The 17608-nt window shown below is 37.6% G+C and overlaps 1 protein-coding gene across 1 annotated transcript in view; it reads left to right on the forward strand.

The window, feature by feature from the left end:
• Window positions 1-15938: 15938 nt before the first annotated feature.
• Dll (homeotic protein distal-less) overlaps window positions 15939-17608 on the forward strand; it is an 87266-nt gene continuing 85596 nt past the window's right edge. Inside the window, 1 exon segment of the mRNA XM_018451480.1 lies at window positions 15939-17568. Coding sequence (XP_018306982.1) covers window positions 17064-17568 — 505 coding nt within the window. The 5' untranslated portion in view covers window positions 15939-17063.

The following is a 17608-nucleotide window of genomic DNA, read 5'->3' on the forward strand; positions in this document are numbered from 1 at the left end:
CCGATAATATTGAGGGCCATCACGATCTGGTCTTTGACCTCAATCGAATCCTTCTCGGAAATTAGGTGAATCGAAGCCGATGCCTTGTAATTAATCAAGATCTAATTCTATACATTACAAAAATTATAGCGCGTAGAAGGTTTATCTATTTCACCATCAAAGAGTCAAAGAGACTCAAACTCTTTTCCATTTTTATAAAAGATGTGTAATAACAAGTCGTTCTGTAAATATTGTCTTGCACCAAGTTTTTTTCTCTCATTGCAAAATTTCATTTGACATGGTTGATGCACAGAAAACGGTTTCAGGAAATATCAAGATGCGCTTTCTATAAAACTGATGAGTTTACAAGGAAGTCTCTTCCGTCGGGCGTCTTGATTGATTGGACAGTAACTAATGAACCGCGGCTAATTGCGCGCAGTAATGTTCGCCAGCAAAAACGAGGCAAAGCACACATAGCTGACCCGTGACTTCCCTAAGATCACAGGACTCCCCACGCCGCTTCCTGGCCACGACCTTCCGCCCGACCTTCCCGATGCCTCCCGCTAATTATTTTGGCTACCCTCTCATCGACTCCGTTTCTGTCTCTTCCGACTGAACAATTCTTCTTTGTTCTCGTGGTATATCTTCTCTGGCGCCTGCCGTTCGTCTACGATAAATCTCAACTGTATTCGCGTATCGATTAAAGTTACGTAAAATAGTAAGATATAATCACGGACTGAATTGATGACGAACATGTCTAGTTATAGTTCATTTACGCTAAATAATAACTGACATAAGCATTCACCATAATATTGTATTGTAATGTCGTGTAATTTAATAATTCTTAAATGCCATAAGTACGTATAATTTGAGACTTTGAAAAACAATCTATTTTCTAGTTTATTCTATTAAAATGTCACTTATTTGGTATTTATATTTAATACGCAGGTAAGGATAAAATTATATTAATAAATTATAGTTATTAATCTTCATATATATCATGTCTGCTGAAGCAGATTAATAACTGTAATTTATTAATAATTTTATGCTTACTCGCATATTAAAAAGAAATATCAAATAAATGACATTTTAATAGGTATGTAAACTGGAAATGCGGAGATAAAGCCGTTTATATCTCGGCTTCCTAAAACAATACATGGTGATAATATAACTGACGTTGACGGGGATTGCGCAAATTTATTGTGGCAATTATGGGGCGCCATATAACGACGTACACTCACGTTTACGGCGATCGACAGGCGAGGGACTTTTATTAGATCAGCAATAAACACCGGCCCCCAGGGTTCTCTGTCGAATATAAACGCCGCCGAAATAAGATTTGCCCACTGACTTCTAGAAATCCTTTCTGGCACCAGACTAGAAAGCAAAGGGGCCAATTACGTTGCGAGGGGGATGAGTGCCGTGTCAATTCTGATTAGAGATGACGGCATTAACCCTCTACCGGACCTTTTTAACCCTACAATTCACCACGACGAATCTCTTCGCACTCTTTCTTCAGAATCATCTCATTCAAGTAGACAATAATATATATAAATCATACAATTTCACTTCTCTCTTAGATAAAAATTTAAATGTAATGATTTTTTGGTCAACGAGAATCAATTTTATTTTATATAAACAATAGGTTTAAAAAAAAATTTAAATAATATTCCTATGTAACAATTAGAATTTGATATTAATAACATACGTTTGTACAGATTAAACTGAAATAAATTCTCTCATTGATTGAGATTTAAGTAATAATATTTCTATATTTCAAAATGCTTTCTTAATTAAACAAAATTAATCTCCTAGCCGACTAATGAATCTGCAAAAACAAACTGCATGCGTGTAATAACCATTTAATTAAAATTTAATTAAAAATAAGAGCATATTCTTCACGATCTAATTTATAAAATGTATTACATGAAAAGAATATATTTTAAAACGACGGTTTTACTAACACGCGCGCGTGGCCTTGTGGTGTTTGTTTTGATATGCTAAGTGCCGTTGCGAAGTATGCAAGGCCGCCGCTGTGTTATCATTTGCCCAGCAAGAGACTCGAGCCCGGTAGGTAGCGACGTGTCACTCCATGTGTCATCGCATTACCCATCGAAACGCGATCATTTCCTATGAGTAATCAGCAATTATTAGCTCACGTGATCAATTGACTCTTGTAATTGACGACTGTAAATATATTAGTTATTTATCAAAGCAAGTATTTCACGCAATTTATTCATTCCACTTACTGATAAAGGACGAGTTATGAATTATTATTTTATCTATGTAGCGATAATGTGAATTATTTATTTAACGACAGAATCGAATGTATCTCACATTGCGCCTTAATTATTTTGTTGTTTTAAACATCGCCATCACTGTTAGAGATTGAGAACATGGAGTAATACAGAATAACTACGTGCACAATTAAATGCACAATTAAATATTTATCGACTGCATAATATATTTCGATATTTATATATTGCCTGATTTTATAAAACTCTTCGTTGTTCGAGATTTTGTCTGTTATACTAATTTGCAGTTTGCGAAGATCAAATACTTTCTAAAACTTTTTCTGTGTATTCATACTTCTTCCAATATACAATAGTAAAACGCACGTGTATCAGAAGTACCTTGTAAAGTTTCACACAATCATTTTATTCTGGTAATTAACACGCGCAATTATAATTAATGTTTTCACGAGTGTATAAATGCAATGATTCTGAGAAGAAGAAAAGAATAATCTAAGACATCGGAACAATATCGGTATTGTATTGGTGTATGTATGTGTTTTATATGTATTAAGTAATAACCCTAATAACATAGATCTCCAAGAGACGTTCCAAAGAATATTCAGAGGATATCCCTATGTCCTAAGAACGTTCGCCAGAACGTCCCTCGAATAAAGTGTGCTATTCGGGAAATTATTTTTATTTTATTACAGTCGTAAAATCGCATAAGAATTTTTAAGCATAAAATATTTTTCTTAAAATATTCTTCACTATTTTTATTTACAACCGACTTTACCTTTTTATCGTACGTTGTCTTTTGTGTACCGTTTTTTTTTTTTCCCCCGATAAGATAATATGCTCTCTAAACGATGACGTGTTAACCGTCGGCAAAACGAATACACCGCAACAAGTTGATAATCTTCCTGTAAAGAAAAAAGGTTAGACATTCTTGCGATAATTTTTTACACTAACAACTATCCATTATTTGCAATATAAATATGAGTCACACGCAGTCGTTAGGGAAATGTAAACAAAGAAGTATATCCGTTACGTTTTATTATTTCTTTTGTGTCTCCCATTTTTACATAAATAACCCAAGAAAATGTAAATTGACCATGAAATACACATTTAAAGCCGTCAAGGTAATATTCACTATTAGTTTACTACTAATTAAGAATAAATTTGATTTAAAAATCAAAGGAGAACCTTTATGACTATAAGAGATACGAGATCGCAACGAGACGATTAAAGTACGCATTATAATACTTCAACAAGTTATGGCTCGTAGCCACTTCGCGAACCCCCTCGATTCCACTTGTAACGGTCAATTGAGAAAAAATCTGAAGTGGGCATCGATGATCTCGCAAAAGTTCGACGACGGTCTTAAACTCTTAGAACCCGTTCGACCTCATCGTGTACCGTACACGTAAGATCGTTCCGATTCTCGCTCTCTCAGGCTCACCGATAGCGTGACAGCCGGCTAGGCAGATGCGTGGCAACGAGTTGACATCGAGCGCTGCGGGCTAGCGTGGCTAGAGCTTGCTCTTCGCAGACACGCACCCTGACATTCTGGCGGAGCAGGGGTGCGAATAAAAACAAAGGGAGGGAAAGGAGAGGGACGAGGAGAGAGTGGGAGAGGAATGAAAAGGAGAGAGAAAGAGAACGAGAGACGGGCAAGGGAAAAAGAAATATAAAAAAGGGGGGAGTCTCGTCGAGACGCGACGTGCGCGTGCGCCTGTGCACGCACAACACGGCACGGTGCAGGCACGCACGCACACTGCCCGCTTCTCTCTTGTTGTCTATACACTGGGCCTGATGCGCGACGACGGCCCTCGTCGTCTACTACGACACATAGAATAGTAATGAGGGACAGAGATACGAGGCGGGTCTTCCCGCCGCCACGGGGGAAACCGAGCCGGCCGCAGCACGGCGCGGCGCGGCGGCGGTTCGGAGCGTCGTCACGCGAGAACGCGGCCAGCTGACGTTCTCTCTCGCTACTCCCATACGTTCTCCTTCGCGCTCTCCTCGCTCTACCTAGCTTTCTTTTTCTCGTGCCTGCGCTCTCTTTTTCCCGTAACTCTCCTTCGCGCACTCGGCTGTTCTCTCTTTTTCCCTCCTCGGTTGCTTTTGCATGACGTTCCCCCGCCCGCCCTTCGTCCTAAGTAACGTTCCACGATGGTCCTACCAGTAAAATGCAATTAGAAAAATTTCCGCTGCAGACAGACAGGACAGAGGTATGTTATGACGACTCAATTTTTTGACTTTGCTGTTGTTTAAAGATATAAATAAATTGAGGAGACATCTATGTTATGATAATTTTAACAAAAATAATTACAGCGAAGTGACAACTATCACAGCTCTATCGTGAAAGAATTGTGTTATAAGTATATGATCTGCATTTTCTAGTGTCTCTTTCCTTTTCTTTTTTTGCGATGACCTTTTTCATATAAGTTTAAATTTTACTTCTCACTCTATGAGTGAGTTCCTCGATGATTTTACGCACATCATACCCGCCTCCTCGATCTCCTTTCTCTCTCATCATTCATACACCTCGATGGTGATCGTGAGCCACCCCTTTTGCAAGAAACTGGGGAGCTCTTCGTCCAGAGTTTCTCGCTCAATTCCACCCACGTACCCTTCGTGCGAACACTAAGCTCCTTTTATCAACAGTCCATCACGATCGTTTGAGAACTCCAGGTGTTCGTCGCATACATTCGCAATGGCGTGCGTGCAAGCGAGGCCTTTGTGGAAAGTCGTAGAAATTGCGGGTACTCGTGAGATTCGATTAGGTATAAGAAAGAGAATGAGAAACGCACTTACTCCCCTGCTCCTGGTAGTGATATCAGCTATTTTTGTAATAACGAGTCAACAAACATTTTCTGACTTTTCGATGACTATAAATTATTTTCCATTGATCGGCGTGATAAAAAGCATTTTGTTTGATGTATTGAATTGAAATTAGAAATTAATATATGTGTGAAAAAATATATGATGTTTTAAATTTTCTAATTATCTCTCTCTCTCTCTCTCTCTCTCATTCCATTATGAATTTAATTTACTTGCCGATTAGCACATTTATTTTTTTAATTAATAGTTATGCAATAAATTATAGTTATGTATATGAATATATAAAAATTGTTTCTGTGTACATAAAATATTTTTTATTTATACACTTCTGCAAGTAAAATAGTTTGATGTTGCATAATTTGTTTTATAATAAAATATTTTATACTTGAATATGCACTCACCTTTTTTTCTTTCTCTGTTTTTCTTATTATATTTTTTTGTCATATAATTTAGAGGATGTATTTTTCTAAGGAGATACTTTGAAAAAAAAAGAGAAATTTTCTTTTACTGGTGTAAATACGAGGAAGATGCGCCGCCTGAGAATGTCGCGCAATCGCACCGCGGGATTGCACGCGACTCTGGCGTTTTTTGCTCCTGGCACTCACAACCCTTCTGTTATATTTTTCACGCGTACAAATTGCTGTCTTCTTCATTTCAAAACTTCACCCTTTTTACGCGGCTCACTGCCCTCGGACGATTATACCTCAAAGTCCCGTTGGAGTTGTAGAATTTCCTTTTCTCATGATTGCTGTCGTGTGGAAAAAAAAGGAATCTATTATGACACGATGAAAAAAGTCCTTTCCGTTTCACACCTTAGCGAATAGGAAAATTCAACCATTTCTGCGTAAGCCATTATCTCCGGAATAAAGCGTAATAACTATAATAAATATTAACGTATTTTTCTTTATAACGCCGCGTTATTGATGAGTTTCTAATTTTTCTTAACATGTATTCAACATTTTAATTCAGCCGTTACTTTAAGGCTTATTATAATAGCCTATTAAAGCGCACCTGATCTTATGATAAATGAGATACTTCATACATCTTTTATTCATGATAATTTCATGACAAACCGCTTGCTAATACATGTAGATATGTGATGGACGTTACATATATATTTTGTCGTTAAATATGTAAAAGCTTGTCACCACCAGTATTTGTCAGAACGCAATTATAATATACATATTTGTAGTGAAAATACGTACATGAAGAGAATTATCTCTTAAAATTTACCAGGAAAATATGGTATATATTTAAAACATGGAAAAAGTTGTGGTACAATACAATATTTTAAAGATTCTTACCATGCACTTCAATAAAATTAATCAAACTTATTTTATATTTTATTTTAGTTGTATTAATGAATGAGAGAAATTTACATAAAATTCTTCGAAATACAATGTTGTCCCAGAACTATCATATTTTTAGGATAAACTCTAAGAAAAAATTCTCTCCGTGTACTGTACATGAATAATTGCTCTGCATATACGGTATTGCGACAAATATTAATATTAGAGAGCAAATAATATTACAGAGCTTTTCAAACATCAAAGTTGGATCAAAATGGAAAAGACCCAATACATCCGCCGGTGTGTTACACAGTCTCTCATTGAAAAGAACTCCCAATGGAACTCGCCACACCCTTCGCGGTCGCATCCTCCACGTCTTCCCTTTCCTTCTGGTATATCGCGGCGTTCTTTTGTTTTGGACATTCATTCACGCAAGGGCAACCACCTTGAAAGTCAGTTTTCCTTCTCGTCTCTATGTCAAGAAAAAAGATATACGACATACGGAAATAGATAGTGAGAGAATGAACTAGGAAAACGAGTTGTACTTAATTGCAGGGTGAGATTGTACGAGTAGTAGAGGCCTGGTCGGACGACACTTCAGACGTCTGTTTTCTGATACGACGACCGATTTCAGGATGCTCCGAGTTGTCAAAAATTAGCTACCTGGTGCTTTTAAGAAATTAAAGTGTCGACTATCATTGATCCTAAGATGACAAGGATCGTTTCTTTTATTGGGATAAGAGAATTTTTAACTGCATGATTTTTATAACTCATTTATATCTCGAACGCAGAAATTATTTTTTTAATTGAACATACAATTTTTATATTTTCATTTTAATTATTTATATTCAATTTAATATTATTAATTTAACATTTTTATTAATAATGGTGAATATAAATTGATTCAACCTTTAGGGTGTTAATTTATTACGTGAAAAGAATGTTAAATAATTCTTGACTGTCATAATTTAATACTTTTTTTTGTAATACTTTCAATTTTAAATATGGCCTGTTATCGTTTTCTTATTTATATCTTCAATTTGAATTATGTTTAACTGCGTTTCATCGTTTTTCAATCTATCATGTCCTGCTGTAATAATTTATTTTAATATCTGTTTATTTATAACTTTTTATAAATATTTTAATACTGATAAAGATTGTGTTGAAACATACAGTATTGTTATCTATGTTGATAAAGATTATTACATTAATAAATAAATTGACATCCTAAATTTGCTCATTATTGACCTTGTTCTTACCGCTTTGCGCATTACGAGCCATATTAATATTAACTTATTTTCAAATATTTGTTATTATTTTATGAAACGTTTTAAGTAAATAGATGGAAATACTTAAAATTAATTTAATACCTCTATACATATATTAGTCAGAAAAAGTTACTTAATATTTTTTCTATAATGAACTAAAACATTAGGTATATATATAAATAAGTTCCTGCAGTCAACTTTAGACGATACTAATAACGGTATATTTACATTTCCGCGTCCAATTATATTTCCATTATAGTAACGTTGCTCAACATACATTTCGAAAGCTATATAACAATTCCCAGTCAGACGATTAGCTACATTTTTAGTTTAACTGAAAATAGATGCTGAAAAGATGCATATTCATCATTGCGCGCTATTTTCATCGCGATAAAACCACCACTGAAGCAACCAAAATAATTTGTGAGACTTATGGAAACAATATTATTTCAGAAAGAACGTACTAAGATTGGTCTAAAAGATTTTAAAGTGGTAATTTCGATGTGAATGATAAATGTTTTGCAAAATATTCTTTCACCGCGACATCCGTATGCTGCCAGAAAAATGGCAAAAAGTAATAGATTCGCTATTACTTTTATAAAAGGCTAATACTTTGATTGAAATATTTCTACCGTTTCTTTTATTATATATTTAAAAAAAAATCAGGAGGACTTATTTATATCTCTAATAATAATAATAATATAAAATTTAAATTCTTAAAATGTAATCATGTAATTAAATCATCTTGTTTAGAAAAATAATTACAGCTAATTAAAGTCGTAAATTTAATTTAAGATTAAATCGCCACGCATTAATTCCGTTATCAATAATGTTAAAGTTTTTTTGACATGCACAAGTTCCAGCATTTATAATAATCTTGTCATTATTCAGTATCTTATTCTCAGAGAATCCTCTCTGGTATACGATAATCAATTTCGCCACAATGGCGGGCAATTCGACTTCTCCAGGGCATCCCTCGCACCACATCGCTAGTAGCCCCATTCATCCGTTCTGAAGGAGCCGCGTCCTCGCCCTCTCGTTTTTCTCGTCGTGGCTCTCTTCGCTCTCCCCTTCGCACGTCCACCTCCTCCCCCTCAGTGTCTTTTTCTTCCTCCTCAGGGGCACTCGTGAAAGTCTCTTTGTTCGAACGACGGCTCGTCCTCGTTCGCTTCGTAAGTCGCCGACTCCTCGAAGGCTTTTGACTCTCGTGAGTACCGATCGAACGACTCACCGTGAGACTCACGATTCCGCTGCCTCTCCCGCCTTTCTAGCGTCGCGTTTCGAACCGCTGCTGCGTAATGCACTTTTCTCAGGATGTACGATTTTTTTATTTAAGATAACCGGTATCAAGTTTCGCAAATATTTCATGTTCATCTTTTTTTATATTGATGCAGTAAAATTTTGTATATTGATTGCAATAAATATTTTTTATATTGATTGCAATAAAAGAATTGTATTTATGTATGAATTATAATATAATTATTTACTAAAAAAAAAGATGTATCTAAAGTCTGGTCTTATAAAATTGCCAAAAATTATTTTGCGAATAACAAAAATTAATTTAAATCCAAAAATAGGTTTGTAGATCGCTAAAGTTGTGCTCTATATTCATCGTTTATCTTTCAACTTTGTTGATATCGGTAATATCTTCCAAGACCCGCATGTAATGTGGATCCCCTTAAATCAGTTTTCCGGAAGACATTAATAATGATCATTGACGCGATTTCTCTGGTGCAATGCCTTCTTGCAGTTTGCTACATTTTCTTGAATGACGGTATACCCTATCTAAAAGAAATACTTCTCACTCGCTTCTCTCGGAGATGTTCTACATTTCCTTCGACTACCGTATCATTAAATTCAATACCACTGGCGCCTTAACGAGGAGTACATTTCTGCGATCCTGTGCACCTGATCTATAATTTCGAGCCCGCATAAACGGATATGCGTGTACTCACGTACAGGGTGTTTCGAAAACGGGTGCGACGCCTGATGTATCATCGACGCTCGGCGTCGATTAATCAGATTAATAGGATCGATTCCGCGACGGCTGTTAAAGTGTTTCTATAGTGAAGCGGCAGAAAGACGCGGTAGATTTCGTGGCCCGTGCTAAAAATAGTTTTCGGACGTTAGAACGGATGATAATACCGTGCAGAACGCGGTCAAACACAATGTTTGCGGGAGACGCCCACCTATACTCGCTCCGGCTTTTACTGCCGAGCAGTAAAGTACGAAAATTATGATCCGAGCTTGTCACTGCTCCGGGCATCGAGAAACCCGGGCTCTCCAAGACCTACTACTCTCGCACCCTTCGTCTTTCCTCTTTCTCTCTGTTTTTTCCATGCCTCTCGCACGGCGTAGATACGCAACCTTAAACGCCGACCGCGTAGATATTACGCGCCGTTGTTAGACGCACGTGATGGAAAATGCATGATGCATGCGAGTAAAGCGCAATGCGATTCAATCGCGCATAAAAAGATTAAATTGTACAACGCCCGGTAATGGACGAGGCAGTGAGAGTAATATTCGCAGAATGCATGTACGTTATCGGTATAGCATTCTTTTAGTCGTGAATTATAAGAATAGCTGCTTAAACATGTAAACTTATGACTCTATTCGAGATTCTATTTTTAGTTTCAAAAATATATTTTAATAGATATCATTTTAATAATAAGACATGACGAAAACAAACCTGTGGAATGAACGTAATAAAAATGATAGAGTATCGCGCGTCAATAATATGGAAGAAAGCTTTGTGTGGATTTGTGTGTTTTGTTTGTGTGTGACTCTTTCATTCTAAATATTATATCTTACCTCTCACGTTCGAGATACACAGTATTTAAGCGTGACAAGTATTCAAGCTCTGTCATTAACTGACATATGGGGGGAAAAAAGGAAAGGAAACAACCGAAGTGCGGTAAGCGGTGCACCGATCGACAGTCACGGAATCTGCGAAACTACGAGCGAGCGGGAGAAAGTTCTCGCGGGATGCATGCGCAATTACAGCGAGTGATAAAAGTGCCACTTAGCACTATAATCTGCGAGTATTTTTACGTCCTTTTGATTTGACAGAGAAACGACGGGGCAACGAGAAATCAAAATGCCACTTTGCGCCGCAATTTGTCCATGCGTTTCCACATCGCGCTGGCATTACCCCTTTTTTCCCGTGCATAAAACTACTCGAATTACGAGCTCTTCTCGCGAGAAATAGTTTCTTATTTTTAACGCCACGTCGTGTGAAACATTATGAATTCGAGACAGCAAGACAAAATATCTATTTTATTTTTTATGTTACCGTTTTTACATATATCAGAAATTTTTTATATGTTCTGTGTTTTTTAAAATAAAAATTTTATTTTAATTTCAATAAAAAACCTTTAATATTAATAAATACTGTTTTGATATAATGACAAATTTACTCCTCTTTTGGAAATATATTTTATGTAAACACTAAACAATTAATATTAAATTTTTTAAATGAATTTTTCGCACGTAATAAGCTATTTCCTAAACTGTATCGTGCATTGCATAACACTTTATATAGGTGAAGGAACTTAACGTCATCTAAACTTAATCGTTTCATCAAAGGACTAAGCGCTTCATTAAAGGACGCTTCATTAAAACGCACAGTTTCAAGCGGCGACGAACCATCCGCTTTAGGAAGTACCCCTCGAAGCGGAGAGAACAACATCGGGTACCGCCGACGCTACGCGGTCCTCTTGTCGTCTAATTGAATGGCATTTTATTTAGCACAGTTCCCCGCACTCTGGATAGCCGCTATTTACCTCAATTACGTAATTCACCGTACACAACCGGCCGCGCAGCTATCCACCATAGGCATCGCATCGTATGGTAATGGCGCAGCCGATGGTAGTAGTGGTAGTGTTGATGGTGGTGGTAGTCGACTGATGACACGTGTTTGCGCTACCGCCGCCATGCAATTAGCCCCCAATGTAATTTCGCGCTATAAGAGCGTGCCACGCTCTTTTGGCCTAGTGCCGTTCCCGCGGGCGCATCGGTACACCGGTATTATGAAGAGGGAAGTGATTTCGTTCGGGACACGTAAGGAAATTTGAGCCTCGTGCCATCTTCGTATTTTGTATTCGATGCATTTTTGTATATTGATCAAATTAATTTGTCATTAATATCAATTTCCATCGTCAATATCCGTTTTGCACACCACGTCTTGCTTTTAAAATTAACATTACTTCTAAAGTACAATAATTCTTAATAGTTTGCTGCAGGGATTTCTCTGTCTCTCTCTCCTGTATTTACATCTAATTTTCAACAAAGCTTTCAATCCAATTCATAGAAAAGTGTGAGCGTCTTTGTTCACAATAACGTATGTTTAGAGAAAAAAGTATTAGCATTTATGTGTTTTTATTTCTTATATATTAAATATATTGTTTTATGCATAAAATATAACTGATGTTTACATCAATATAGAATTGTAATGGAATGCAAAAACTAGGGACTTCAAATTTATATTATTTGTATTAATACTTTAAATACATTTAAAACGTCATTACACAAACATAAAATAGACTTCTGCATAAACTTTTTTATATTACTGGAATTTTTAAATAAATATATATAAACATTTCTTAAAACATATTCACTTTTTCTTCGACATTTATGTAGTTAATTATTTATTATCAATAAAATTTTGTAATTAACTGAATTCTTCAATATCTGAAATAAGACCTCGCGTAATTGAAACATCGTCTGTATGCCAGTGAAACGTGACGCAATGTTAATAGATGATATATAATTTAGCGACTAATATCATTGTAAAGGATAACCGCGCTCAAGACAGTAATTGTGCTTGCACTGTCTGATTAAGCATAATTATAATCCAGAAAGAAATGTCTCTAGGTCACTATGCTACGACGATCAATTCCTGTTTAAACTGCGTTTCGCGTCGGGTAGGTATATTTTCAAGATATGACTAAAATTTTTAATAAATTTATTTTTGCATATTATCAATAAACTGTTAAATAAATGAATGTTTTATATTTATTTATTTAAATTAGCGCTTGGTATTAATGAAATAGTTGTCACCTTCTTATATTTATTTAAAATTTTTTAATTTAAACTAATAATATCGAAATAATATAATTGATGTGATAAATGTATATCTAACCATCATAGGTTTCATGTTTAACAATCATATAAATAAAATCAAAAGCACAATTAATATTAAAAAAAATGTTTTAACAAGTTACTTAACGAAGTATATCAGATTATGCAGAAAATGTTTTACTCGCTCGTTTATCATCAGTCATCCGTGAGAAAAGAGCTCAGCCAGGCGGCACATAATAAAAAGTTATTAATTTTAATTACAAATGTAAAGAATCAATGAAATCATATCTAATCGCAATTTATATTAAGTTAATTACACTAATAAGTTATATATAACATGGAGATCATGATCAATAAATGTGTGTAAGTATATACAATTAGACTATCCATGAACAAGATCTAATTTATGAGAGTTTCACGACGTATTTATAGATATCAGAAAAAAGATTCGCTTCATTACTTTATATCGCCTCATTTTTATTTTTCATACTGAAAATTTTTTATATCATTGTCATCGTCGCGTACATATATTATTTGATACAATTAGATTAATTAAATGCAAAACAAATAACCTTTATATACGATGACTACTATAATTATTTAAATTATTTTTATAAAATTCTCATAATGACATTATATTAGGTATACTTAATAGTATTATACATATAATTTCAGGTATAACAACAGTAGCGATTTATATTCGAATACAATTTATGAATCATCGCGTAAATAAAAAAGGCAAGTAATTTTTCAAATAGTATATTATCAACAAATTGATGCAAAAGACCATCTTTTGAGATTTAATCGGCGAGAATTATTGTCAAATCCATTGGCACTTTATTATCGCCAATCTCATCATTGATGCAATCACAACGGTGTATACTTCGAAGCAACAAGAAGAGGAAAAAATATCGCGCCTTTCCTATACACTCCATCTTTTACCAAGAGTAGACGCCCTTCGTATTGGATTAATGGGCGGAGCAAAGGACGTCCTTTGCTGCCAAAGTGTCGCGATAATGTTTGCGCGATCAGCCGAGAAAGTAGAATCTGCCAAAATTTGGACTAGAATGCCCTACAATTTTAATAATTAATGTAGACGAATCAAAGAAAGATCGTATCTTAATAAAGGTCATATTGCAATTTGTATCCTATCTTCCTTATAGAAATTTGATCGATATGCTGAAAGAAAGATTTACGAAATCTTAATACATATTTCTTTGAATAGTATTAAATAAATATTTACTTACAGTAAATAAAACTAAAAATAAAAGTTATATCAAATTAATGGTTCTTGTACCAAATAAATATATGTTTACATTTAATAAATATTCATTTAGAACTATTCAAACAAATATTTATTAAAATTTAGTATTGTTTTTTCATTAGAAAGTAATGACTAATTACTTATTTTAAATAGTAAAGGGCTGTACATATCGTGCAGTGCTTATAATGCCTAAAATAAGTAATTAATCATTATCTTTTAATAATAAATTAGCCAGTAATAAATTGGATTTCTGTAAGAGTTAAACATTGAAAATTTTCTACGGGAATAATTGATACGCATAGTAATTATTTAAATTTATCAATCCCAAGTTTAGTACGTTGTGGATACTTACATGACATACCTATGTATTTACATATCATTTACGCTCGTGTGCACATATTTTGGTGAGCGATAGATATTTGAGTTAAAGTAGAAACAAGGTACAAACTGATTGAAAAATAAAAAGAGCAAGAGATTAATAAAAACAAAAATTACACTTATATGTGTTTTAATAAACGTAAAATAAGATACCGAAAGTTAAAATTTATTTTTTATTTCTATCATTTAATTTAAAAAAGAAATTAATAAGTTGATATCAGCATTAATGATTATCCTTCACAGTAAATAAAAAAGGTATGTAATTATGTCTAGGTTTTATGAAATCAGAAATTTGAAGAAGTTCGGTGAATTTTTTCAGAAATGAAAAAATATTTTTCTCAAGTTTCTTGAAAAATAATTTTAAGTGATAGTATGTGAAAACAGAATAAACCATCGCAACGGATGTATATAATAAAGTACTTAATAGAATATCAAAAAGTTAAGTCGGTTAGCCTCATATTATTGAAAATCTCATTGACCTTGATTTTTTATTCCTTCAGGATCAATTGATTTTGCCTCGTTAGAGCTAAGATAGTTAGATATCTAATACCGAAAGCAGAATTTGAAAAATATATTTTTTTGGATCGATAAGAATAAATGTAATAATTAAATAAGAGAGAAAATCCTATATTCATTCGAAAATCGAATCTTAGTGTTTGAATATTTCTATGTGAATTTATATATATTATATCTGAGGAATTTAGAAAAATTTATTTTTGAGAGATTTTGCAGAGGAACGATTGGACGGACCAATACTAAAATTATAAAGTAGCTCGTTACGTTGCACTACTTAATAAACGCAAAGTAAATACAAGTTTTTCTATCGCCGAAAATACATGCAATAATGAACGAAATTTTTGAAAAAATAGAAATTAATAGACTCTTTGTGCTCGTAGAGCACAAGTCCAAGACTGTCAGTTTTAAAAAAGTATCACGAACATACGCTCATCTAAATTCAACAATCGAAAAGTCAAGTACTCAACAATCGGAACGTCACTCATCTCTCACCTCCTGTCACAGTGAGTCTGATAGTGCGATTTAGTCAGTGAATCAAGCGAGTTTAAAAAGAACAAACAGACGCAATTCTGCGACGCGTAATTCGCTGATGTCTCTAGTCCTCTTCGAGTATATCTCCGACGATATCAGTTAGACCTAATACGCGCGACGAACGAACGGACTTCCCCAGATATACAGAACACCTCCGCGTTGCCGGTCGGCCGGAGGGCGTCCGGGTGTAGACGGGCGTGGTTATTCCCCAGGCAACTCCCATTTGGATACCATAATGGCCTCCGCAAAGCCAATCGCCGTCGCGGATTTCATATACAATTGGTGGGGAGTAGGATGACGTGCCAATCGTAAACGTAACTGGCGCTCGTTGTAGGCGTGGCCTTGAATAGCGCCACCGCGGCGACTTTCAGAAACGGTGAACCAGGCTCCGGGGAGAGGCTCCGGCTTCATTATGTATCATTATACCGGTCCGCGCCGCGCGGTGTGCACTGCAGTTACTGGAACCAGGCGCGCGTGTGTGCTTTTCTCTCTTCTTCTACGCCCTGGTCGTCGTCTTCTTCCTCCCTTACCTTCTTCGTCCAGCTGGTACGGAATCCGCGTATACGTCGAAGCGTGCACGATACGTCTCGTCGGCCAAGTAATCGTGGCACGACGCGTGTAAAAACCATATCGTCGTCGAGGAAGTGCGCGAGCGCGCGCTCGTGTCGCGTCGTATACGGCGGTGCAATTAAATCGCGCGACGAACGCGAGTGTTGGGATACGCGAGAGCGATAGATTTTCGGCTCCGATCGTACGGAACGGATCGGAGGATCTCGTCCTCGCGCTTGCCATCCATCGCGCGGATGATCGCGGACCTTGACGCGGTAGTAACGTTTGGTGGCGTTCGTTCGGCGGAGTCGAGACTGTGTTGAAAAGTGATCGAGTGACGTTTTCTTCGACTGGTGTACGTTTGTAACGTGAGTGAAAAGGACGGATATGCCGACGGTCTGGTCACGCCGTCGCGACGCGTCTCTCTTTGAAAGTCGAGCGACGACGAGCTGACGCACGGCAGCAGCCGGAGACAATAGGATCAACGGACTCTCTGGTCCGGCACAGTGTTTCCGCGAGGACTACGCGTGTGAAGTGGACGTGTGACAAGTGGTGTCCGAACTGACAAACAAAAGCATCCAAACGTGAGCCCGACGGATTGTAGATACGGATACGTGCGACAAAGACCGCCTTGAAACAGCCAAAAGTGTGAATGCCGCAGTGCGAGCCCCTTGGGAAAACAAACGAGAAGTCGTGATAGTGCAACTTGAGGAAAGTGTCGAGCGATCGCAAGTGACACTCCGCAGTGCAAATTCTAGAACTGAGCTAGAATTCGAAACGCCCAACCGACGGGTAGAGGTTGACTCTCGCGATCAGATGACGACCTACCGCGCTCGTTCCGACACTCGATCGACGTAAATCGTACGGGGCACACGCGCGTGGTGTGTGCTCGTCCGTAGAGATCGTCCCCAAAATTCGGGCCCCGTACGGAGGAGGGCACGCGACGGTCGCGGCGGCGACGACGTCGTCGGCAAGTTCGACGGCGGCGAGGACCGTGGGCTGTGGCGGCGGCATCGACGTTGTGTCTAAGGTGGAGCGTCCGGGCAGCACGACGACGCTCAATTTCACGGATCTGGGGAGCCCATTCGGGGCGGGCGACCCCTGTCCGTCGAGTACCCCGACCCCGAACAGCATGTCGGGCGGCGGTGGACCGAACGGTGGCGGCGGTGGTGGAGGCGGTGGCGGTGGCGGTGCCGCCGGTACCGGAGGCGCCGGCTCCGACATGGAGCAGCATCTTCATCATGCCGGCCTCGGCTCGGTGACGCCCGGTCCACCCGGCGGCAACGGCGGTGACAGCACGACGTCGAGCACCCCGGTCTCCCAGAGTGGCAAGTCCGCCTTCATCGAACTCCAGCACAACAACCTCTACAATCCGGCGAGTCTACGGAGCGGTTACCCGGGCGGACATAACGTACCCGGTGCGCATCAGTTTTCGCATCAGGTCGGCTCGCTGGCGGCGCATCAAGGCTCCGGGCCCGGCAGCGGGAATCAGCAGCACGCGGACGCGGGCTTTCCCAGTCCCAGATCGCTCGCCGGATATCCGTTCGCGCCCATGCACCAGCACAACGCCTACGGATATCACATTGGAACGTACCCCCAGTGCCCCTCGCCGCCCAAGGACGGTGAGTACCCCAACTGTATGTATTCGCAGCCTTTTTTATTCCTACTCTTAGATTA

Source organism: Mycetomoellerius zeteki, unplaced genomic scaffold (assembly GCF_001594055.1).
Source record: "Mycetomoellerius zeteki isolate Tzet28-1 unplaced genomic scaffold, Tzet1.0 scaffold310, whole genome shotgun sequence".
Classification (NCBI taxonomy): domain Eukaryota; kingdom Metazoa; phylum Arthropoda; class Insecta; order Hymenoptera; family Formicidae; genus Mycetomoellerius; species Mycetomoellerius zeteki.